We start from the raw sequence: 26863 nt of genomic DNA on the forward strand, positions 1-26863 counted from the left end.
CTGTCGACCAAACCTTGAACGAGAATGGATCTCGCATCAAAGCCTGGCTCCCTGGAGTCGACTGGAATCCTTCGCCCAACACTACGAGGGCGCCTGTCATCCTGCTGTCGAGGCGCATACGACCCGCTCCTCGGGGGAGGGGTGGGCACTCGACGTCGATCGTCACGATCGAAACGGTGATCATATTGCTCATGGTTCCCGTACTGATTACGCCGGTCCCCACGTCCCTCACGCCTCGGGGGCGATCTTGGGCTATGAGTCGACTAGATTGTGTCTGCAGCAACGGATCTGCTATGAATCCTGTTCCGCGACTGAGAGACAGCGGAATTCTGGTCTCCTTCTGACCAGAGTAACGCTTTGATCTGCAGCAAGCCTCTGCCAGCCTCCGACTGGGAAGGCTGAATCGATTCTGCTATACGGGCTGCAGTTGCTAAATTCTGAATCGGAGTTCAATATACATGCGGGGGCGGAAAGAGCTGACGCCGACTGGATTCTGGAACCCATTGTCGCGCACGCTCGTCGAGTGCTCGCTGGAGGTTCTCCAGTCGAGTGCGCTCGGCCAAGTTTTCCAGGCGCGCGTCCTCCAAGGCACAAGCCTCGGGGGCTTCTCCAACGATAGGAGTGTGCAGTGCATCCATGTTCCGGCGACGAAGTTCTTCTCTCTGCAGCGACGTGAGAGGCTCGGGGAGATATTCCTCATGGGGACGTGACGGGTCGCCTCCACCTGCGCCTCCGTCGGTGCGGGGAAAACCGGGAGGACTGGGCGGTCCATCGACCATCAGAACCTCCACCGCCGGATCGCTGCTGTCGCACTCGGATGCGGTCTCTGCGGAGCCAGTCGACAGATCGAACAGGCCGTAGAGGGATTCATCGGGCTCGATCACCGCGACTTGAGGGGTGGCCGACTGGCGTGCCACAGCGTGTCTCACCCACCGCTGAAGTCTCGACCGACCGGAGCGCTTGCGCCGGCGGGAAACAGGGAGGGAGGACAACACAGGAGCCGACCGGTAGGGGGTCGAGGGTTGCCGCAAAAGGATGCCGCGGACGCATGCGCGAAAGTGCGTCGCCCCGCGGACAGGGAGCGCGTCCGCGTCGAGCGGAGCCTCCTGAAGCCAAGCGGAGTCGTCGGCGATGAACGTGAGCGCGCTGAGACGGATCTCGCGGCCCTCCACCAAAACTCCACCGGAAACCATGATGATTTGGATCGGAAAAGATCGCAACTCCTCCAACAAATCGCTAAAACACCTGCCCCACGGTGGGCGCCAACTGTCGTGGTTCTAAGTCTGACAGTAATGTAGGGGGGTAAGTATGGAGAGGCAAGATCTTAGCTATGGAGAAGTTGTAAGCACACGAGGTTTACGAGTTCAGGCCCTTCTCAGAGGAAGTAATAGCCCTACGTCTCGGAGCCCGGAGGCGGTCGACTGGATTATGCGTGTATGGTTTACAGGGGTGCGAACCCTTTACACTGAGGAGGGGGGTGGCTTATATAGAGTTCGCCGGACCCCTCTGGCCCTCGGTTATGCAGGGTTTTAAATACATTGAGGTCGGGCGTTATTGGTAACGCCCTTAATAAAGTGCTATGATGATCATAAAAGCTACTTAATAACCGACCGTTAGCGTGCGGAGTGCCTTTAGGTCTCCTGGCCGTCGAGTGGTTTGGTCTTGGTCGAGTGATCGCTTCTTGGTCGAGTGTCTCCGAGTCTGTCGAGTGGAACACTTCCAAGTCGATTGAAAGGTGATTTCTTCTAGAGATGTCCTTGGGTAGGGCAGTTTGGACAGGTCCATGACCCTACCCTAGGTACATAGCTTCATCAGGGGGGCACATGTAAGTGTGTGTGAAAGAGGGGGGTGAGAGAAAGAGTTTATTCTTTTAGAATGGGCCCGCATGTAAGTGACACATGGAGGCAGGGGCAAAATGTCCGGGAAACGTCCGTAGACGGTCAAAGGCCTTTGACCTAACGAAAACGACACCGAAGGGCATTTCTGTAAGATTACCTAACGGCAGAGGGGCAAATATGAGCAGGCTTCGAAATTAGAGGCAAATCTGAGTAGGTGGTTTGAGTTAGGGACAGTATTGCAAATGGCCCTTTTAGTTAAAAATTGTCCAAAATGTAATGAATTTTCTCCACTTTATATGAAATCAGACGCGTTTGCATGAATTTCGTCCAATTAGTTCAAATAATGGTTGAAATGTATGTATACAACATTGGATGGTGGCCTCCGCTATCAGTTTTCGTGAACTGGTCCCCTAGTCGGCGGACAGATACCGGAGAAAATTTGCGGGTCAGCGTTGAAGATACCCTGAGTAGAGATTTGTAAAGAGATAAAAACCAGTGGGAGGGGTGATGGGAGGTGAGACAAAAAAACGGATAAAAATAAACCGGAATACCAGACTATCAACTCTCTCTTTAGGACTAGAGATTGCTACTCACACATTATCTAGACTTCAGCATCCATTCTGTTCTTCCAAGTCGCCGGTTCGACCCACGCCGCCAACAAAATGTTGCCATTCAACCGGTGCATCTAACAAATAACAAAAAAATTGTGTGCACTCAAAGCATAACCTTTGACCTCTAGGGGAGCAGCGCACCAATTTACCACTGCACCTTTGCTTGTGGTGTGATGTTACATAGATATGTCAAGCCATTTAACAATGGAGTGTTTGGATTCAACATTTTCAGAAAAACACATATTTTCCCTTGGTAACTATATTTACTATGGGGGATTGAGAAGCGCAGTTACTCGACGGTAACCGAATTTACCAAGTAGTGACCAAGACCTTGGATGAACTTCCATACAAAAAGTGAATTTCCCGACAAAAATGAACCTCTCAACTAAGAAATGAACAAAAGAAGAGTTCACCTCTTTTTTTACTAAAGGTTATAAATGTGTATTTGATGGGTTTTGTCCATTATATTGATGCAGGCATTGAGAGATCAATAAAGAGTGTCCTTAAAAAATATCACCTATGGTAGATGTGTTAGGGAGTACACTAGAACAAATATTTTGACCATTATTGATGATAACCTTTGTCATAGATAATATCTACAATTATTCCACAAGTAAGACATTATGAAAGATATTTTGCCACACAAAACTACAAGGTGGGTAGGGTTTATTATAAAACACCACATGTTATTTTTCTTAAATGTGTACATTGAACTGTACTTTATAGAAATACAGATTACGATTACATAAGGTACATATATGCGAGCTGCTTACATTAAAGATGATGTGGTTCAACAAATGTTATTCATCTATAGAGGGGGACACGACGAATGGGGCACAAAAATAGTTCGGCCTTCCTTCGAACAGTTGCTCCAAACACCTCTGTCATGTCTATTTTCCTTGGGTCAACTCTGGGAGGCAGCTCCCAGTCAAAATGGTAAAGAAGGCTAGCCAACGCAATCTCAATGTCCGCATACGCAAAGTTGATCCCAGGGCAAATCCTCCGCCCAACACCGAAAGGAGTGAACTCGAAGTCCGCACCTCTAAAGTCAGCAACACCCACGCCTTCGAACCTCTCTGGCATGAACTTCTGTGGCTCATCCCAATACTTTGGGTCCCTAGAGATTGCCCATATGTTGGTTAGCAGAATCGCTCCCTGTGGTACATTGTATCCTTGAATCTTATAGTCTTGCATGCACAATCTAGGAAAGAAAGGAGCAGGAGGATGCAGTCGCAAGGTCTCTTTAATAATTGCCCTCAGGTATTGCATGCCTTTTAGGGAAGCCTCTTGTACCGCGGCTTGTCCGGCGAGGACACAGTCTATCTCAGATTGCACCCTCTGCATCACGCTTGGGTTCGCCATCAGTTCAACCATCGCCCATTGCAAAGTAGTAATTGAGGTGTCAAGTGCTGCACCGAAGACATCCTGCGAAAATGATAGTCACACAAGTTGCATAAGGTTTAGTCATAATCAGCTTTATTAGTCCCATTTCCCCTTTTCCTTTAGTAGATACTAAGTGCCGTTTGACTATTCAAATTCATGCTTTAACTGTAAATCTCACGTACAATATTTAGTCAACGGTTAAAAAGTAAAATATTATTGTAGTAAGAATTGATGAAAGAAAGAGATTCAAACTACGCCTAATATTTTGGAGCGAAGGCAGTTTTGTTATTAGGGTTCCGCTTCGGTATATCCCCTTAAAAAAATTAAAAATTAAAAGGGTAACTTTGTGTTTTTTGAAGCTCGTCTCTCCGCGGAAAAAATAAATTATACTGCTCGCTCCTCTTCCCTATCCGTACTGCTCGTCATGAACACAACCAGCATAGTCCAAGCTTTGCTCTGCTCAGGGTCGATCTGTCCGTGCTTAGAAAAACACCGGCTCGAATCCATCAACGTGAGGTGCTTGAACCAAAGGCACCGGCCAACGGCGGATCGATCAGGGATCGTGTACGGGGAGTCGGGGAGAATATCTGCTGCTCCGGGAGCACCTAAGCTCTTCATCCAGTGGTCACCTGACGTGCATGTTGCCGCTGTCCAAAACATCCGCTAGCAGTAATCCACGAGCAAAAGTTAGCGTTGATTGGTTGTCCTTGTCGTCGGGCGTACTTGATCGCGCGGGGCAAAAATCTGCTGGGGAGAATGAAATGCGAGTACCAAATCTGATTAATGGATGGGAAACGTTTAAAACCGGTCGACTGGATAAGACTCCGCCGGTCACGTCCATGCTGGCAACGGGCCCACGCACCGCGGCTTAAAGGCCTGTTTGATTTATAAATGACTTTTTCAGTCCCAACTAAAAAGTCCCTAATCTCTAAAAAATCTCTTCTTGTTTGTTTTCAGGGACTAAAAAGTCCTTAGTCCCTTCCTAAAGGTTATTAAATGATCATGTTACCTTTAGTACACAGAAAAATAACAACCAAACAACACCATGGGACGGCGGGTCAATGGGTGCATGGAGGAGCATTGTTGGAAAAGTCCCAAAAAGTCACAAAAAAGACTCTGCTTGAGAGTCTTCTTCATTTAGTTCTACAAAGCAACTTTTAGTCCTTATTAGTAGTTCCTCATGTTTGGTTAAAAAGTCTCTAAGAGAGACTTTTTCTAGTTCCTACACCAAAAAGTCACTAGAAACAAACACCCATAAGTCTCTCTTATCCTGTCACACGAAGCGCTCCTAGCCATTCATTCTACCGCTAAGTCTTTTCTTCTCCCCCTCACGCATCTTCTTCCCCTGCGGCGGCTTCCTAAATAATTTTTTTACCAACGATGACCGTCGTCAATCCCGTACCAACCTACCCGTCCTCCACCCCGCGTCAACCTCCCCTGCAAATGGGCGATACTTCACGAGGCACCAACCACCGCGTGCGGCAAGGGGGGAGGTCATGGCTTGTCGTGCCGATAAGGTGCGGTGCTGGGGACCGACCGGCGGATTCGCTTCAACTGGCGAGGATGGTGGTGGGCAACGACGACGGTGGCCGCCATTATTTTTTGCCACATCAATATTTTTTCCGTCGAATCACTTCTATTTTTTTCTGGAATCTTCTTTGATTTTGCTGCAAATTGAGAGGATGGTGGTGCCGTTGCCGCCATGCATGATTTTTTGTTACATCAAATTTTTGCTGGTACCACTTTTTTTTGCTGGAACCAACATTTGACTTTGCTGCAGTAGGCGAGGATGGTAGTGGGTGGCGATAGAGGTCCCCACCATGACTTTTTTGCTGCATTTTTCTTGCTAGAACATTTTTTCGATTTTTCTGCATATTGGGAGGATGATGATGCCGCCACCGCCATGATTTTTTAATATATTTTTTTTCTGCTGGAACCTCTTTTGATTTTTGCTGCAGTAGGCGACGATGGCATTAGGTGCGGCGATGAATGGGCGCTATGTTTTTGTTGCATTGATTTTTAGCTGGAACCAGCAATTGTTTTTGCTACAACCAGCCGAAGTAGAGCTGGAACCGATATTGAGGCGCTGTGCCCGGGCACGACGGTGTCGATGGCGAGAAGGTGTCCACAGGAGCTACAAGCAAGCAGGGGCGATGTAGTCGCAGCCGGATGCGAAGGCAGAGGCGGGAGGACGCATGGGAAGACAGATGCGGAAGGACGCACGGGGAGGCGGTCCCGCCCGCTGGAGTGGGGGAGGGTGGGGGGGGGGGGGGATGGCGACGAAACGGCGACGCCAGATTTAACGGCTGTAATCGCTCAAGTAGGAGTGTGCGGTGACTGCCCCAAATTCCTACTATTCGCCTTAATGAATTCATTAGAATTTTAACTAAACCATGATACTCTATCATGCGAATGGGGTATCTTTTAATCTCCATCACTGATTAATACCAAATAGTGTAGCACTATTTGCTTAATTAACATATACACTTGTTGACCCGCAAAAAAACAAAAAAATAGTGACTTTGTGGAAGAAGCAACATGTTTTAAAGTGCTAGACAACTACTTCCTCCATTCAACCAAAACGTTGAGGTGTATTAATTTTTTTTGAAGTCAAATGCGCTCATGTCTGGCTAATTTTTAGAAAACAAATATCAGTATGTACAATACTAAATTTGTATGATCACTAGATTCATCATGGAAAGTGTTTTCATATTTTTATATTGTAGATATTGATATTTATATTATAATCTTGGTCAAACATATATGCTACAATTTAACTTTTATGAAAATAGATGCACCTTATATTAGAGAGTAATTGAAAGCTTGGAGTTTCAAGACCGAGAGAGCTTACTATGAGCAGTGCCCTTATGACTCCGTCGGTTAGGGAAACTCGCATATTGCCTTCTTTCTGGATCCTCAGCAACACATCGACCATGTCCTGTTCGTCGTCTCCATCTCTGGCTGCCCTTCTCTCCTCGTGACTCCTAAGTATGTTGTCCATGAGCCGGAACATCTCTTGACGGTGCCGCTCCGCCTTGCCACCATTGCGCGGCAGCAGCCGAACTAGCCGCGACGAAGGGAAGAGGTCCCGGAGGTCGAACAGCGACGACAGGTCCACTCCTTGCTTAACGTTCTTCATGAACGCGACTCTGTCCGGCAGCTTGTCACCGAAGATGGCGCGCACAGCCGAGTCTGTCATGAACTCGTCGAGCCGCTCGTCGATGTTCACTAGCCGGCCATCGGACATCGCCTGAAGCGACGAGACGAGGCGAGCCGCCTCCTCCTCGCGGATCCGCCGGAACGCCTCGACGCGCCGCGCGCTGAGCAGCTCCGTCATGAGGATCCGGCGAAGCAAGCGCCAGTGGTCGCCGTATGGCGCGAAGATAATCCCCTGGCCATGCCTTGAGAGCTCGTCGATGCCCGGGCTGCTGAGCCGCTCCGAGAAGTTGGCCTCGTTGCCCTTGTATATCTCCCTCACGGCCTCGGCGGAGGAGACGACGATGGCCACGCGCTCGCACACCCGGAGCTGCATGAGCGGGCCATGCCGGAGGGAGAGATCGCGGATGGTGCGGTGTGGGAGCCCGCGCAACAGGTGGTGCAGGCTGCCGATGATCGGAAGCTGCCACGGACCGGGTGGCAGCCTCGGCCGGGGCTGCTTGGCGGCGGCAGAAAGAGCGCGTAGGACGGCGTGGTAGAGGAGAGCCCAGAAGAGGCATAGGCCGAAGTGGTAGTATGCCATCGTGAACTGCTCCACGTGAGGAAGGGCGAGAGTCGCACGCATGTACTGCATACTATTAGACGGAACAAGGGTTCTATATAGCAACAAACAACTAGCCGCTCCTAGCTTGTTTTAGTTGTGCCAATTAATATTCAAAGTTTGGAAATGATGTTCTCGATCGAGCTCAGCTCTCAGCTTTCTTTGTGACTTAATTACTTCCTACCATCTGCACAACCACTAACCGCTCCTAGCTTGACGTTGAGGGAGAGTGACTAATCAAGCGTGATAACCAAAGCTGAAGGGGTGTAAAGTTTCTGTTTACTCTTCATCTCTCACTAGTCACTAGCTACACAGATTTTTTTGTTGGGACAATAAATTACTCTAGTTGTTAGGTTTAGGTTAACCGGTCACTGAAACCATTTCGATTGGGATGATTTTGGGTAGAATCATAATTCTGACGTACTGCCTAGATCACAATGTATTATACTCCCTCCGTTTCATAATGTAGTGCCTATAGATTTTTGCAAAAGTCAAACATTACAAACTTTAACCATATTTATTGAGAAAAGTAGGTACATCTAGAATACCAAATGCACATCATTGAATACATCATGAGTTATATTTTTAGAATATAAATATTTGGTATTGTATATGTAGACAGTTTTCTCTATACACTTAGTTAAAGTTGGCAAAGTTTGACTTTCATGAAAATCTATAGACACTACATTATGGAATGAAGGGAGTATATACTAGCAAAATCCCCTAAGGTGATACGCTTTGCGTCCGTGGGGCACATGATGCATCGACACGTAATACTAACGAGTTATGGTGAAAGGACGATGGAATTAGAAAATACCATCTGGTGAGCTAGGATAAATCCCTGTGTTATATTTCCGAGATTGCCTTTTCTTACTTTTAGTGCTAATGCATCTGTAGCTACTGTGATAGAAAACAATATACTTCACTAAGCTGTCTAGGATTGGAGGCCTCACAATCAATTGAGGTCTCCAATTAGGATTTGGTCATCCAATTTTGACCGAGTCAACAATTTTTCAAAACTCTTTCATTTTTTTACAATATACTACGCTTTCTAATTTTTAAATCTTCATAATTAATTGAGGCGATAATTTACATTTGGGTCACCCAATTTTGATTGGGTCAACGATTTCTCATGGAGCTTTCTCATTTAATTATTTTAATTCTTTATGTTCCCTAATTTTAGAACTCTTTCATTCGATTGAGGTATTTAATTTTGGATTTGATTTACGATTTTGATTGGGCTAACGATTTTTCAAAGTAATCAGCAGCAACCGTCCTATAAAAGCATATCAACCCCTCGCAGACTCCCATCACCTAGAAAAAACCGCCACCATGTGATACTATAGCACGAATACAGTACATGCTACCACTGATGAAAAATATTCCCACATAAATATGGGTTGATTAGCGGATAGCACATAATCACACTGTGGAAGGCCCACCAAATAACCATATTATAAATAAACATAAAACACACTCCGTCGTCTCCCCCACCGACCAAACTAAATATTCCATCAATTTCAAAATATAAGGGTTATTGATTTTTTGGAAAGTCAAATTTCTTTAACTTTGACCAAGTTCAGAGCCAAAAAAATTGACATACACAGTATTAAACAAAAAAATGAAAATTCATTAATAATGAAGCTAATATCACCGATTTGATATTATGAATTTTGATACATTTCTCTATAAATTTGATAAAACTTAAAAATGTTAGACTTTTTTAAAAAAGTAATACACCACATATTTTGAAATAGAGTGAATAAAGAAATTTAAGAATCCCAACAAATTCAATAGTGCGGCAAAGCACACCCAACCCTTCTAGTATATATGTATGGGTAGTAGGGAAATGTACTACTTGTCGTAGAGATATGCATAGTATAGACGAGTTTCTTTTTCCAAGAAATCGACAGGAGAGGAAGAGAGTTTTTCAGATTATTAGCGAAAACCGGACAAGAACAGCATACAAAGGGTAGAAAGTCCCCCGGCAGCTGCTGGAGCGAGGGAACCAAGACACATGCAACCCCAAGCTCATCGTCACACCTAATGAACCAAAAGGCACTAGTAGAAAAACGACCTTACATTCGCCTCATTAGTCCCTGTTCGATTACGGCCCGGTAATAATGTGATCATTAGTCCTTGTTCCAATGGCTAGGGCACGGGCGTTATTAGTCCCGGTTCGTGGCGTACCTTTAGTCCCGGTTTGTGCCACAAACTAGGACTAAAGGGGTGGTGGCAGGCTGGCCCGCGCGGGCCTCTTTAGTCCCCGTTTGTATCACAAACCGGGACTAGAGGTACACCTTTAGTCCCGGTCTGTATAACCAACCAGGACTAAAGATGCCCCTATATAAACCCTTCGTCCAGCCCGAGCCCATTTCCCCTTTTCCTCTCCTCTCTGTTCTTCCCCTCTTGCTCGAGCTTATACTCCATTTTTACCAAAATTTGTCAAGATTTGAAAGCACCCCATCCATCCAAGTGTTTACAAAGGTTAGCAACTTTGTCCTTTTATCTCTCATTGCTAGATTAGTTCTTGCAATGCTCTATAAGTATAGTGATATAAGTATAGTGATTTGTGGGTTTTGGTTTGGGAGTAATTATATGTGGAAGTTTATTTGATTTATATGCAATTTGAGCTCAATTTAACTTCTTAGTTTGCATATGCAGGTGTGGTTTACTTAGTGTCTTCCCGTCCCCGTCCTAACCACCGTCGATCGCCCGCACCGTCCCGTCGCCGACGTCACCTTGGTGAACCTCTTGTTCTTATCCTTTTTATAAAAAAAAACATGTTTGCGTGATTTAGATAGTTACTTGTATAATTTTGTTACTCGTACGTTGTTTGTTATACATAGTGGCATGGTTTTGATATCCGTCCCCGTCGGCCCTCGTCCGGTTTATGATTCAGATGTGGTATATTCTCTTTTATAACTATTTATTGCATTTTGTGCTTATGACAATTATGCCCATCAAGTTGACATAGATATTTTTTTTTATCTAGGAGGTATGTGAATCGGAAATTGCAACTGACCGACTTGTCGAGAAGTTAAATTTAGTTGAAAAAGAAAATGAGTATTCGAAAGAAAAATTGAAAAGAATTGAAGAAGAGAAGATGAAACTGGAGTTGTATGTTGCCGATGTCCTCGATGATCACAAGATCAAGATGGATGCGATGCGCTTGAAGATTAGAAAGGTTAGAAAATATGCCGTTAATAAACAGGCTTGGTATCACTATGCCATTGGATCAATTGTTACCTTAGTTGCGATCTTGATCACATTTATTGTTGCATTTAAATGCTTTAGCTAGAGAGTTTGTATGTTGTTTTATGAGAATAAGTGTCTGTGAACTTTATGTATGAACTTGTATTAATTTGGTCTTTTTGGTGTTGTGTAGTGAAGATGAGCCGGCAATGGATGTAGGATGACCGATGCTCTACCCAGTTCATTAATAGCGTGCATACTTTTCTGGTTGCGGCTAAGGCAAACAAGCGGGCGGATGGTTTTACGTGATGTCCATGTGTTGTCTGTAAGAATGATCACAATCACTCTAACTCAAGAACCATTCACATACACCTATTTACGTCCGGTTTCATGCCCGGCTATAACTGTTGGACCAAGCACGAAGAAAGAGGGGTTCTAATGAAAGAGAATGAATAAGAAGAGAATGATGACAGCTATCCTCACCATGGATTCCCTGAATACGATGGTACAATAGTGGCGGAGGCGAGGTATAATAGAGGAGGCAGCCCAGTGTCGCAACTCATGCCTTCTCGGCCTTTGGACTAAGTTCAAATGTAATATATGTTTTTACTAGTTTAATATATGGTACATGGGTTATGTGCCCACAATTACATGAAATTTATTTTTTGTGGGAGGGTTCATCAGATTGGCTTGCCATTTGGTCTCTCACGTGTCACCCAGATGTTGCACTACTGTCCGGCTTGGCACATCCCAACCAATACACAGTGTTAACTTTCTTTATCTCTTAATTATATTTTTACATGTTAATTCTTAGAGAAAACTAGACAAGAATGGGATACAAAGGGTAGAAAGTCCCCCACCGGCTGCTGGAGCAAGGCAACCAAGACACATGCAACCCCAAACTTGCCATCACACCAAATGAATCCAAAGGGGTATGACACCACCACACTGCAGAACCCCACTGTTGGTGAATGAAGGAGAGAGAAACCAGACCACTATGGGTGAGTAGGTCAAGGCCACCCCAACATTGAAGGTGAAGATAGCGTGCCACAAGAACACCGTGTCGTTCAAACCACCCAACACCAAGGCGGCCGACACAACACGGGGCCGCCACCCCGGTATCAGCCAAGCTGGTGTGCCATGCACAACCAACCCTCACCGCCTTCCGGGGTCGTCGCCTCGACATTCACCGCCCGCAAGCAAGCCAGAGTGTCGCATGATCGACCTAGGCAATCATAGCCCCAACTGCTCAGAAATTTGTTAGAGAAAGAAATTTGCTAATTGTGAGTGTGTGATTGTAGTTTTCTGGAGTTCCTGCAAAGTTGGAAGTGCAACTGCATTCTATCATGTGTATCCCAAGATGGCAACGGAGACGAATTCCGTCGGGTTTTGCTTGCCCATCCCCATCCCCGTGAGAGAAACCCAAGCCCGTCCCCGTCCGTGAACTACGTGCGAGGATAGGTTTTTGCCCATCTCTGTCCTCGTTGGATTTTTCAAACCCATGGGGAACCATCTTCTTGAGCGGTCATAAAAAACAATTGCCACATTTGAAAGGCGGCACCAGGAGGTAAGCAGACGGGTGCGTGAGTTTGAGATTTTTGGGGTGCACAGAAGCGGGATGATGGGCTTTTGGCCAACCCTGGTCTATTCTAGGGACCACATGTCATATGTTTCACGGGTTTGGCAGGTTTCAGGTGTGGGTAGTGTTGGAACTGGTTTGCACCTGCGAAACTTGGCGGGTTTTAAATGTTACCCATGAGCATCCCTGGGGCGATCGAAACATGCCCATCCCCGCCCCCTAATATGGTAAAATCCCGCAGGGACACGGTTTCGAGGCCTCATTGCCATCTTTATGTGTATCTGATGATAAAATAAAATAATATTTCCATGCTTTCACTGGATTTCATACTGGTTTTGTGCGGGTAGAAACTGACAAACAAGTGTTGTAAGATGTGACAATACAAAAAAAAAATCATACTGGGTGCGTTTGTGCGTGCACAATGTAGGATGTCAGCCAGCCACGTAGAGAAATTCTTCCGACATGTTTCTACCTGAGAGGAAGCCTGTCTGGTCGGCATGAACTAAGAGCGGCATTGAAATGTTTTAGACATAAGGTCAGGAGCTTCGCTAGCCCTTTATGGGGCAATTTTGAAGCGAGATGGGTCAAAAGGCACCGGGTGTTGTGGCATCTGATTATTTTTGGATTACAATGATAGTCACCCTGTTAAGGCAGGAAATGCCTGCACGGTTGTGGTAGAATTCGAGAAAAATCTTGCAAATTCTCTTTTAACAAGGGCCAAAAGCTTCTATGGAAACCAAGCCCAAAGCCAGTTGGCGGGGTTAGCAATCACGTATATGGAGAAGAAGGCATCAAATATTTCCTTGTCCAGGAAGGGGTCATCTAGAGATCTTAGATATGGAATTTGTGATTGGTATAGGTTTTGCAGAGATAAGTCTCAGGAAGGGGTGAAAGAGGGCCGTTGTAAGTTTGAGTAGAAATTGGTTAGGATTGAAATTTTCACATCATGTGAGAAAAAATCTACTCCGTCTACTATAAGGCAGTGATTTCATTGCGTCTCAGCCGGGCTGAGGCAAAGGCATGAAAGTAGCAAGATTTTTCGTCTCCTTCTAGTGTAGTTCGCACCTTGCCACGCTGCAGCCAGTAGTTGGCCTTTTCTCTAATTATATGATGAAGGATTTTGATGACAACTTGCCGGAGACGTTCTCATGAGCAGAGAGAAAGCACTCTTCATCTAGAAGACCAAGCACATTGCTAACAGCCTTGCAATTATTTTCTCGTGTATTGAAAGCGAGAGGTATAGAGAGCATACACGTTGAAGATAGCCTTGCAAAGACAAGGGAAAGTGCATGATTTGAGCATTGACGGGCTGAGGCCCAGGCAGTACGATAAGATACACTCCGGATACTTGATAATTTACATAGAAACACCGTGGTAATTTTTCACCTAAAAAAATTGTTGAAAACATAACCCTGGAAAAAAATAGTTTTTCAAAACATACTATGGTAACTTATGTGAAAATTGAAGGAAATATGCCTTAAAGGCAATAATAGAGTTGTTATTTATATTTTCTTATATCATTATAAATGTTTATTATTCATGCTAGAATTGTATTAACCGGAAACTTAGTACATGTGTGAATACATAGACAAATAGAGTGTCACTAGTTTGCCTCTACTTGACTAGCTCGTTGAATCAATGATGGTTATGTTACCTAAACATAGACATGAGTTGTCATTTGATTAACGGGATCACATCATTAGAGAATGATGTGATTGACTTGACCCATCCGTTAGCTTATGCTAGAATTGTATTAACCGGAAACTTACTACATGTGTAAATACATAGACAAACAGAGTGTCACTAGTTTGCCTCTACTTGACTAGCTCGTTGAATCAATGATGGTTATGTTTCCTAATCATAGACATGAGTTGTCATTTGATTAACGGGATCACATCATTAGAGAATGATGTGATTAACTTGACCCATCCGTTAGCTTAGCACGATGATTGTTTAGTTTGTTGCTATTGCTTTCTCCATAACTATACATGTTCCTATGACTATGAGATCATGCAACTCCCGAATACCGGAGGAACACTTTGTGTGCTACCAAACGTCACAACGTAACTGGGTGATTATAAAGGTGCTCTACAGGTATCTCCGATGGTGTTTGTTGAGTTGGCATGGATCAAAATTAGGATTTGTCACTCCGATTGTCGGAGAGGTATCTCTAGGCCCTCTCAGTAATGTACATCACTATAAGCCTTGCAAGCAATGTAGCTAATGAGTTAGTTACGAGATGTAGCATTACGGAACGAGTAAAGAGACTTGCTGGTAACGAAATTGAACTAGGTATTGAGATACCGACGATCGAATCTCAGGCAAGTAACATACCGATGACAAAGGGAACAACATATACCGTTATGTGGTTTGACCGATAAAGATCTTCGTAGAATATGTAGGAACCAATATGAGCATCCAGGTTCCGCTGTTGGTTATTGACCGGAGATGAATCTCGGTCATGTCTACATAGTTCTCGAACCCGTAGGGTCCGCACGCTTAACATTCGGTGACGATCGGTATTACGAGATTATGTGTTTTGATGTACTGAAGGTAGTTCGGAGTCCCGAATTTGATCACGGATATGACGAGGAGTCTCGAAATGGTCGAGACATAAAGATCGATATATTGGAAACCTATATTTGGACATCGGAATGGTTCCGAGTGGTTCGGGCATTTTTTCGAAGTACCGGTAGGTTACCGGAACCCCTCAGGGAGTATATGGGCCTTATTGGGCTTTAGTGGAATAGAGGAGAGGGAAGAGAAAAGAGGGAGGCGCGCCCCCAAGCCCAATCCGAATTGGGAAGGGGGTCGGGCCCCCTTTCCTTCCTCTCCTACTCCTACTTGGAAGGGAGGGGATCCTACTCCCGGAGGGAGTAGGACTCCCCTAGGGCGCGCCATAGAGAGGGTCGGCCCTCCCCCTCCTCCACTCCTTTATATACGAGGGAGGGGGGCACCCCATGGACACACAAGTTGATCATTGATCTTTAGCCGTGTGCGGTGCCCCCCTCCACCATATATAATCCACTTCGGTTATATCATAGTGGTGCTTAGGCGAAGCCATGTTCCGATAGCAACATCATCACCGTCAACACGCCGTCGTGCTGACGAAACTCTCCCACGAAGCTCTACTGGATCATGAGTTTGCGGGACGTCACCGAGCTGAACGTGTGCAGATCGCGAATGTGTCGTGTCTTCGGTACTAGATCGGTCGATCGTGAAGACGTACTAGTACATCAACCATGTTTTCATAACGCTTCCGTACAAGGGTATGTAGACGATACTCTCCCCTCTCGTTGCTATGCATCACCATGATCTTGCGTGTGCGTAGATTTTTTTTTGAAAATTACTGTGTTTCCCAACAAAAATTAGCATGGTAATACACAAACCATATATATACACGATAACTTACATATGAATACATCATAAGTTTCACCAAGCATGATTGTTTTTTAAAAAACATACCCTAGTAACTTATGTGAAAATAGTACTGTAATATGTGAACTGCATACCCGATTACTTCCGTACAAACACCGCAATAACTTTGGCCGAGGAGGGAAAAATTGTTCAAAAACATAGCCCCCGGTTATTTATGTGAACAATCGCACGATAATATACGAACCACATACCCAGTAACTTACATACAAACATCACAGTAACTTTGACCAAAGAGAATAAAAGCTTGTTGAAAAAAAATACTCCGATAACTTATGTGAAAATGTAATTTATGTAGCTCACACATGGTAACTTTTGACACGAAAAAAGTCATCGAAACACATTAACATGGGATCTCGTTGAAAGATCTTGTCGCGACGAATCTTTTACATGAAAATGATTTTTGCATCGGATCAATGGCTTGAGCTACAAAACATTTGAATTTTCAAAATAAGAAGAATTTAGGATGACATCAACTTTTTTGTCCTCTAGTGCATAAATGCATATGCATGTGCAAAGGGTTGGAAAGCAATTTTGATGCTTCCGGTAACTTATGTGGAAATAGCACGGTAAGTTACATACCACCTGTGTGGTAAATTATGTGGCCGAGGCGTGTCAACTTTTTGACCAAAAAAAGTCGTCGAAACATACCAACATGGGATCTAGTTTTGAAGATCTCATCACGACGAATCTTTTATGTGAAAATGATTTTTGCATTGGACCAATGGTTTTGAGCTAAAAACATTTTGAATTTTCGAGATAAGGAGAATCTAGGATGAGATCAGATTTTTTGTCCTCTAGTGTGTGCACACAATTCGAGAAAAAATGTATGCAAAAGAGTGATTCATCCTAATACAAGAAATTAAAATGAAGGAATGATGTGTGTGTGGTTGTATTAGCGATGTGACACACTTGTGCCAAATATCAGGGTCCTATTATTAAATGAAGTTTGCACAACAAGTAAGTAGTGCAGTACAAAATCTCGAAAAGAGTTAAAAAAAGATAAACAAGTCCACAACCTGTAAAAATCAGACTAAATGCCTATACAGCAATTCTAGTGTTGGACCGCCATCCAAACCGGTTGTATGTATCCCGTGCTATCAGGCTGGTCATAGTGGGGAGTAACTTAGACTAGTGTCATGCATATGATACTAGTCTGAGTTACCACCTTCATAATGCAAAGTAATATAATAGTAGTATCATAGATGGCTTCATTTATTAGCTCTTAGACTCATCTTGTCTTGGAAAGCGTTATGTTACAGTAACATATTATGTTATCACCTCTCATTAATTACTTGCCATATAAGCAGAATTTTTTTGAAGTGCGCTATGTTACTAGCTAAGTTACTCCCACTATGACTAGCCTGACTAGCCTCATCTCCCAACAGGTGCATCCGTAAGCTATATGCTCTTTAATTTCCGCACGACTGAGTAATAACCACACTGTACGTGCCATTAGTACAACCACTATTGACATCTTGCCTGACTTTGAGTGCCATCAGTACAACCACTATGAGCATCTTGCCTAAGGCTGGTCATAGTGGGGAGTAACTTATACTAGTGTCATGCATATGATACTAGTCTAAGTTACTACCTTCATAGTGCAAAGTATCTTAGTAGTAGTGTCATAGATTGTTTCATTTATTGCCTTATAGACTCATTTTACCTCGGAAAGCGCTATGTTACAGTAACATATTATGTTACTCCAAACACCCCTCTCCTCATTAAATACTTGTCACATAAGCAAAATTATCTTGGAGTGTGTTAAATTACTACCTAAGTTACCTCCACTATGACTAGCCTAACTTTGAGTGAGAGTGACTAAGTGTGATAACCAAAGCAGAAGAATCCTTTAGTTTCCGGCCACTCTTCATCTATCTCCCTACACGGGTGCTTGCTGGGACAATAAAGTTTGTTCCGGACCCTCAAAAAAAAAGACCCGCAAAAAAAGTAAAGTTTGTTCCGTATCATCATTAAATCCAGTTGTTAGGTTTAGGTTCTCGGATCAGTGAAACTATTTTGATTCTGATTTTAGTTAACTACTACGAATCTTTCATTCTCAGGTGTATTGCTTAAGGGAATACAGAGTAGCTACAGTTTGGATTACAACCGGGCATCCACACGTGTGCGGAAATGGAAGAAAGCAGAACGGGAGGCAAGGTTGAGAGCCAAGATGGGAGTAGGCAGTGTCTTATTATTGGTGAAATATATTGTCCGTCTCTTCACCAGTTCAAACTTTTAGATGAGTTGACTGGAGCATGAATTCAATATGATATCAAAGTTAGGAGGTCTTGAGTTCAAGATCCTGTCAACATAATATTAAAAAAAGATTATGCGGCCTACATAAATCCCACGTCCAAGGACAAAATAAGCCTAGACGAGAGAAGAGGTGTTGAAATATATTGCCGGCATCTCTCCATCAATTCGTGGATGAGTTGACTGGAGCATGAATTTAATAATTATGAGCAAAGTTGTGAAACTTGGAGCATAGGATGGATTAAGGAAGATTCAGGCAATCGAATCATGTAAGCCACTTTGAGAAGACGGGGATGTTCTCAGTTAAAAGCGCATACAAGCTTGTACTCATGCTAAAGGAAAAAAAAAGACGAGGGGCAATACAGCGATGCAACATGGGGGGGAGAGGAAAATTTGGGACATCATCCGGAAGGCCAATGTTCCTCAGAAGATCCGTATTTTCGTGTGGCGGGCGGCTACCAATAACTTGGCTGTCCAAGTAAACAGAGTGGCGCACCACCAAGCTGGTATCCTTTTCCTTCGCGCATAGTGAGCAAGAGTCTCTCGTGGATACATGACGATATTTCTTGCATGCATTAGTAGCCAGAGCCCCGGAGACCACCTTCCATGCCAAGATTCTCATTTTAAGTGGCACTCTCGCATTCCATATGCATCTCCAAACAGGTCGCTCTCCTGAGGGGTGGACACTCGACGCACCCACCGTCTCAGGGGCCACGCCTAACGTCGCCAAGCGATATGCACTCCGGACCGTGAACTCTCCACTCCTCTCTGGGAACCAAGCTAGGAAATCTTGTCTGTTTCTCGGTGAGGTGCGGATCTTCAGAATCTCACAGACATCCAGATCCCAGAAGTGTTCCCGTAAAAGTTGCTCGTTCCATGCACCATGCTCATCTAGAAAATCTGCCACCCAATGGAGGCGGCAATTACCTTTCGGCGTGACTGGGCGAAGGTTGTGGCCTCTTGGGACCCAAGCATCTCTCCAGGTTTTGATTAGCGATCCATCACCAACACACCAAATGATACCCCCAATGCTGAGGCTTGTGTCCATATAGCACCAGGAATGGAGATTTCCCAGAAAAGAGTAGACCCCAACACATATGTATTTTAATAAAATGTTAATAATCTATTTTAAAAAGGATAAAGTTGTGTTAAAAAATATTCCTGTTGTATACAAAAATATACAATGTGTATGAAAAAGATAAAAAAACCACAGAAAATTGAAAAAAAGCAAAGAAAACCAAAGAGAAAAAGAAGAGCCAAAAAGAAAATATGAAAAACCATGCAAAACAGTGAAATATATTGAAAATAATAAAAGAAAAGAAAAACATGAAAGAAACTAATAAAACCAAACAAAAGGAAAAAAAGTATCCGAGGAAACCAATACAAAACAATGAAATCATGTGAAAACTAAAAGAGCTGATAAAAAAACAAAGAAAACCAAAGAGCTGATAAAAAAACAAAGAAAACCAAAGATAAAAATGTATAAAAAAACCACAAGAAAGTGATGCAAAACAGTGAACGCATTCAATAATTGGTGCTATAGTACTCGGCCGGCCCAGTACCAGAGCGACCGAAAAATGTTTTAGGTGAAAGAAACATATGTCTCGCTATAAACATGATATAGCTCTCTCGCTTGCTCACCCCAAAGTTTGTTTAGCGGTGGTATATTTCATCGTGATTAATGGTTATCTATTGTAAAGGTTACATCATCCTTCTTTGGTGGTGACAAATGGCGCATTGCTTGGGCTTGATTTGTCTCAACCATAGATTGTTGTTGGGTTTTCCTCACCCCGCGCATGAGGATGGTAGGTTGACTGTTTTTTTGTAGATTCATTTTTTTAAAGGATTTACATCTTCAACCATGCGTCTGAATCATGAGGTTTTCATCTTTGAGTCTCTTGTGGCAATATCTTGAAAACTAGATCCCATCTTGATAGGTATCGGAATTTATTTTTTTGAAAAAATTTGTTCTCTTAACTAGTAGTAACTTGTGCTTCAGTGTGAACTAAAATGTGCTCTCAGCTAGCATAACTTGTGCTCTGGTGGACAAGAAGTCAGTGGACGAGAGGTAAAACTGTGCTCCCAAGTAAATTAGATTGTACCTTTATCGGGTGAAGCATAATTGTGCTCCCAACATAAACTGAACTATGCTCCCAATGCAAACTAAACAGTGCTTCGCGAGAAAGCACAACTGTGCTCCACTTGTCAAACACACATGTGCTTTCCGTGGGTGTGAAGCACTAGATGCACAATACACCGACGCTTCTAACAGAAAAAAACACTCAAAATCTAAAAAAGGAAATAAAAAATAAAAAACAATGACAAAAAACCACAAAAATAAAACAAAACCCTCCAAAAATGCCATGTGGGGGAGGCGACCAACGAGTGACAGATTGTGTGCTTAGGCGCACCACGTGGCGTTACTAGAGCACTCCTGTGTCGTGCAAACTTCCCGCTGGAACACCCAGCCAAGGGGTAACCCCTATTAGTACTTTCCTACATCCGCACCCGAGCGCGCAGCCGAGCGCTCGCACATGGGTTGACAATAAAACCAATTAACAGTCGCGCAAAGCCGATCGCTGGTGATGGCCACGTCGATCGTTTTTACTGTGCCGAGATAAAAAAGAAACAAAGTGTGGGAACGGAAAAGCTCATCGAGCCCCACGCGCCACCTCCACCCATCAGGATGTTTCCTTCCCAACGAAGGCAGCTCCGCACAACACGCTTCCTCCCCACGCCGCCAATCCCATCTCCGCTCGCCTCCTCCTCTCCCGGGTCCCTTTGCCGCTGGCTCAACCGCTTCTCCTTCTCTTTCTCCTCCCCGCTTCTCTCCTCCTAGCCGAGTCCTCGACTAGACGGGCGTCCGGCGCATGAGGCTCGGGGTGGTCGTGGCGGCGGCATCTTCAGAAGTATCGCCGGACGGGCTCCACACGCCGGGAAGATATCTCCATGGGCCCGCGCCACCTGTCCCTCGACGGCGTCAGCCTCGCCATATAAGAGGTCTAGCCCGCCCGTGCCGCCGGTCAAGTTGCACTCGGGGTGGTCAATCTGTGGAAGAAGACAAGAGAGGAGTGGAGAAGGTCGTGTACAGGGGTAGGAGGCGGGGATCAGGTAGGAAGACAGCTTGGCCAGACCGGCGACACCCCGGCCGCGGCTTCTGTCGGGCGCCATCCCCTTCTTCTTACACCTACCCTTGAATCGAACAGGCAAGATAGGTGTCCTGAAATATGATATTTTCTCTATTGGGCCTTATCCCTTTCATTGTTCCCACTATTCAGGAAGTAGTATGGATGTCTTTTGCTTAGCTTGCTTTTCAGATCATTCTATTGGGTTGCAGCTTGTAGGGTGGAACCATAATTTGTCATGGTTGCTTCTAAGTTTTGGTTGGTCGATTTGCTGATGTCTTCGGCCTATGTGTCCAGGTTAAAGTTCAATCCTGCATAATTGTCAGTTTGCGAAGTCTACCCAAAACTCTGAGATTGCCCATAATAGATGTAAGAAGTGCGTAATTGCTTGATGGATCTGTTAGTTTGACAGTTTTTTTGAGCGTTGCACCTTTCTCTCCTACAAATTGCAGATGTGCTCACAGTTTTGTGTGTTCAGTTTAGGAGTTGGTGCTTGGGAAGCACAAATAAAACATTATTGGCAAGTACAGTTTTGTTACTCCCAGGTATCTACAATTGAGTAGATGAAGGAGTATTTGTTACCAGGAGGAATTATAATGTCTTTCAAACTGATGTTGTTCTCATGATCTTGCCTTTTCATTGTCTGATATCACCCAAAATTTGGCATGGAAACTACAGAGGTACTATGTACTGTTGTTGTATTAGTTCTGCCGGATTCAGAGGTGTATAAATGTGCATTAGTTCTTCCGGATTCAAATGATACTATGTACTGATATATATATATTCTGAAGATGAACTTAAGTGTATCATATATACTCTTTATTTTTTGACACATTCCCATTCTGTTAAATCCTCCCCCCCCCCCCCCCCCCCAAATACCATGCTATATATCTTATGAGATATCGAATAGCGATACCAATGTTCTATGCTGCTGTCATTTCAGTCTGCATAGTCATTATCAAAATTGGTGTTGCCATATCATTACTACTTTGGCTAATTCAACGATCCACTTCCAAGTTCTTTGGTGTCGAGCTGAGCATGTGGTTATCTTACATCTTGGTATGTCCATAGGATACGGTCATCCTGATACTCGATGCGTTGTACCATGACCGTGACTATGCCAAGTTCTTCGTGCTTGAGACCATAGCCAGGGTGCAGTATTTCGGTGAGCGTCTTGTCTTATTCACAGAATATGTGGTTTTGACATGGTAGTGTATCTGCTGTTTTGTTGACTGATTGACATGGTAGTTTGCTGAATTTTGTCGTCTTCACCTATTTTGAACAGCATACAGAAGCAGCAGGATCTTCCTTCATATCCTTTATTGTAGATCACATATTCCTTTGCATTAAAGATGCTGGTAAGGAGTAGCAACCAATCAACTTTGAGTATGCTATTTGTAGACATCTATACTGACTTCTTCATTAAACTTTTATTTGCGTCGATAGAGTTTCAGCTTGAACTTCTAAAGCAGTCACTGTTCTTCTCATGGAATTTGTTTTGCTTGTCAATCTATTGAGTGTTGTATGCTTGGCTGATTACATCATCATTCAAGCTTTCTTGTGAGAGATTTTTTTTTGTATTGTAGTCACCTACTGACATGATGACAACTGTTTTCTGGTGGTTTCCAGGTGGTGCTGAAGTCGGCTAGGAGGGGCAGTGCCGCGACGATGAGGAAGCCGTCGGGGACAAGGCCCAGGGCGGCAAAGCGAGCCCAAGTAAGCTGCTGCCGGCCACCTTCCAGAAAATTACAGGTTAGATATATAATCGATGGGAGTTTCTTTCAGTAAACCATGCCCTTAGTTTATCTCATTTTGTGGTTACCCGAATGACTATTTGTTGTTGTTCAGTACCTATAAAAGTTCAGAGATGAGCTTATCTCCTCACACATATCCTACTGGGAGCTTGCCTATTGGATAAGTGCCTAAATCTTTGCCACCATTTGAGCACCCAAGCCATCAATTTCTAGAGAAAAAAGAATTCCAGCAACAAAGGTTCATTTCTAAACAACTTGTGGTATGCTTGCAAGTTCTAATTTCCTTCAAATGATTAGATATCAATGCCATCCATTCCTTTGTTTCATCCTAAGCTTGACATGGTGATGCCATTTTTCTTTGTTTATGAAGGTACAATAAGTTCAAGAATAAATGCATTGATGAGCGTAAGTAGTTCAGAATCGATTTGAGTGAGGTGCAGCTTCCTCTCATATTCTCTTGTCGTGGCAACTTTATAACTGTTTGTTGAAGAAAAGTAGTTTACAACTAAAGTAGTGTATAAAGTCAGTCAAGTTTAACTATTATGATCTACTATAATCATTGCTCTTTAACTTCCAGCTACTGGAATCTTAAAAGTGAGGTTGCTTTCCAACTACAATTGTATAATTTGTAAGTAATTATCATGTCTGAGAAGGGTGATCAATCCCTCCTTTTGGAGACATTTGGATTTTTTCCACTTTGTTCATGGGGCTTCGCAGATTTGCCACTTTGGAGAATTGATTCGCATAAATGCCACTTAAGTCGTGGAGTCCTTGATTAGTATGCCATTAGCTCCACTTTTATTCATTTTAATTATTTTTTTCACATTATCGGGCTAGTCAAAGACTAACTTACCCCTGTGGCTATCTACACGTACACACATCTGGCATCGAATCAGCACCTGAACCATCAAAGCGGGCGCTGCATGCTGATAATATCGCGTGTGCCATACCGTCAGTTGACTGGATGCCATGCTTCGGCGGTTCTGACGCCGCCGATCCCCTGGATGCCTCTTGCCACCGGCTGGACGTCATGCGCTGCCGATTGCCTGCAGGCCACGCGCCGTGGATCGTTCGGTACAGCGGCGGCGGCATAAACACCACAAAGTCTGCCCCAGGCAGTCGTCCAGAGAACTCTTGCCGGCCGACGGCAGCTCCTCCACGACCACCTCCCTCTCGTCCTCCCATCCTCCCGTGTCATGCCCTACCTCCTCCTTATGCCAAGTGACTGAACAACGACCAGGACGGGCGGCGTGAGTGGTGCCCACAGATGGTGGTCTGGTGGAACGAGCAGTGTGCGGCTGAGTGGCACGAGCGGCGACTGGAGGCGTCAGCGGGCGCTCTGTCTGGCGACGAGAAATTTTTGTGGCTCCTTTCACCCTGTCAAACTTAGATCGATAGCCAGATACAAATACTTAGCACGTGTACTTAGCATCAGGGGTAGTTTGGTCTTTTCTAATGCCTATAAATGAGGAAAGAAGAAAGAAATCAATAAAAGGAGGCAAATGGCATGACAATCAAGGAGTCAATGTCATGAGTGGCAATTTTACGAAGCCAATCTTGAAAATGGCAATTTTGAGAAGCCCGATATTGAAAGTAGCAAATATGTGATTTTCTCATCCGTTTTGGCTACATGATGGTATGATCCTTTTTTAGTGGATTTCTTACATGCCGTCATGACTTGTTTCACTCAGTTTTATGTTGAGTGATCGAGTGTGTAGTGTACTCATGGTATCCTGCACTTTATGTAATCCTATAAAGATAGGATTCATAGTGTTTTTGGAAGGTTGGCTGGTCTTTGGGGTCCCTAAGAAATGCGTTTGAACGCTGATCGATCGGGCGATAGCGGCGAAGGAAAAAGCAAAAGCACTGCTGTAGTTAAACACTCGAGCTGCAGATGCATGTGATACATTATACGGGGGAGGCGACGTTTTTATGGCTTGGTTTGGTAGGATTCAAATGACACTTCTTAGGAAAGACTGCTCTGATGTAATTAAGTTTCACCTTCTTAAGTCTGGCTACATTAAACCATCAAACTATATATAGAAAATAAATGTATTCTTATCATGTATCCCCTGGAATCCACATAACAAGAACAGGATATTAATTGGATGCTATGCACTGGACATTGCGGCACGATGATTGGTTCCTTGATGAAGATACAAAGGTATTCTGTTTCTTCAGGTATTACACATTTATGTGGATCCAGTTTGTTGTATTTGGATATCTCATCATGTCCATTTTTCATTGTTGTAATTTCTCCGTTCTATAATGTACTACGCATGTCCTGTCTGTTTGTAATGCGCTGGCCCATATTCTTGCCATCTATTCTTAATCATCTCCAAGCAGTTGTGTTTAGAATGGCATTCTTATTTTCTGTAAGCATTTAATTCATAGAGAATTGAAATCACCTGGTTTGCTTCAGCATTTAAAAGAGGCAAAGATAACATACTGCCTATGTGGGAAAAAGATTGGTATGTTGGTATTAGCTTTAAATGTGATCACTGATGCTTATTGGCTGTAGTTGTGGTTTCAGAAGTAGCATGCTAACAGTCATCATATATTGGCTAATTCTGATGAAGACCAAAAGAATTCCAATGAGAGGCATCATGCTGATTCTGATGTGGAAATGGATGATGCCAAGCCTCTGGAGGACTCTCAAAGGTGTTCTTTTTATTTGGTTCCTTAGTCGTGGCCTCATGACGTCTCTTTCATCAGTCAAACTGAAGCACTTTTTGTCAGCTTGTCTTCGCTTTTTTTCTTCTCGGCCGATTATGCTCCATGGTTGAGTCGTCATATCCTTAATAGATGTACCACTGCCTATGAGGGTTCTGAACTCAAATAACATAATATATGTATGTTTGATCGATGTGCAACTAATAGATCCTAATGTTATAGCATATATGCCCATATTGATATATATGAGTGAGATTAAGGACCAAACATGATAGCTAAATATGTTGAAACAAGATAAGTGCGCACATGCCGCCTAGGTTGCGCACATGCCGCCTAGGTGGCGCCACCAGGTGGCGCCCCAGCCCCTATTGACCACATATTAGTTGCTGCTTTCGCTTGTGTAACACCCCCAGTGTCATGCTACAGTAATCTCACCAGGCCCGTCCAGAGGCATGTGCGAGCTGTGCACATGCACAGGGCCCCCAAATCGTTGGGTCATTTAAATACGTTATACAGAAGTAGCAGGCCAGGCCATCAGGGATCGCACGAGTGAAAAAGGCCTGTCCGCTCTTCCACCATTATTCACTAGTTGTCCAGACGCAGGTACTAGTCTCCCAGCCGTCACGTCGACGTTTCATCTACGCGCCGCCTGCCCATCTGCCCTGTTCTATGTCTTCGTCTGCCGCTGTAGATCTACCCGCATGACCTGTTTCCTCCATTCGTCCGTTCCGAGTCCCCGTGACATGAATTTGTGACTCATTAGGCCATTCATCCGAGTCGCCGATTGCTTGGACAGGCTGTTAGAAGAGTCATGGACGAGAAGCTCTCCGCCTCCTCATCTAGTGAGTTCTGACAATGTTTTGTGATCCACGCGTCTACTAACAGTATTACAGAAGCAAACACACAAGGGATCACTAGAATTTTGTGATTCGCGTATATACCACTACCACGAGCCAGCAGATCAACTGTGAATTTGTGATCCACGCACGTACTGGCTTTTAGGCTTTTTAATTTTTCTATCTCTATGTAGTCTATTGTTTATTGGCTCAGTGGTTTGATTGTTTCTATAACTTTCCCGGCAGCTACTTGACCTGTTGTTGGCGATGTGATGTAGAAGAATTTTTCACTGAATCTCGTCTATCGCATCACAATTCACAGCGGTGAAGAATGGATACATAGACCAGTCGGGTGATGATTTTCAGTAGAACATCAGGTCTGTTTTTTTATTTTATTTTTAGTACTAACTTTACTATTTTA

The 26863-nt window shown here is 44.1% G+C and overlaps 1 protein-coding gene, 1 long non-coding RNA gene and 1 other non-coding gene across 7 annotated transcripts; 2 read left to right on the top strand and 1 right to left on the bottom strand.

Annotated features, from left to right (window-relative positions):
- Positions 1-3128: 3128 nt before the first annotated feature.
- LOC125516898 (desmethyl-deoxy-podophyllotoxin synthase-like) lies at positions 3129-7603 on the bottom strand. Its single transcript, XM_087528676.1, has 2 exons — positions 6684-7603; positions 3129-3874 (listed from the first exon to the last, which is right to left on the bottom strand). Exons 1-2 carry the CDS (start codon positions 7569-7571, stop codon positions 3254-3256), a joined length of 1509 nt encoding a protein of 502 aa, XP_087384802.1. The 5' UTR covers positions 7572-7603; the 3' UTR covers positions 3129-3253.
- A 3742-nt stretch (positions 7604-11345) lies between these two features.
- Positions 11346-11538, top strand: LOC125517851 (U2 spliceosomal RNA). Its single transcript, XR_007287849.1, has one exon. It is a non-coding gene; the product is annotated as a U2 spliceosomal RNA (small nuclear RNA).
- A 9017-nt stretch (positions 11539-20555) lies between these two features.
- LOC125514777 (uncharacterized) lies at positions 20556-25834 on the top strand. Of its 5 annotated transcripts, XR_015608762.1 has the most exons (4): positions 20706-22344; positions 22465-22537; positions 22809-22931; positions 23028-25834. It is a non-coding gene; the product is annotated as an uncharacterized LOC125514777 (long non-coding RNA). The 5 variants fall into 5 exon arrangements; XR_015608761.1 differs by having other exon boundaries at positions 20705-22537; XR_007286600.2 differs by having other exon boundaries at positions 22465-22931.
- Positions 25835-26863: the final 1029 nt, after the last annotated feature.

Source organism: Triticum urartu, chromosome 6A (genome assembly GCF_056163025.1).
Source record: "Triticum urartu cultivar PI428250 chromosome 6A, HENAU_Tu73, whole genome shotgun sequence".
NCBI classification, from domain to species: Eukaryota; Viridiplantae; Streptophyta; class Magnoliopsida; order Poales; family Poaceae; genus Triticum; species Triticum urartu.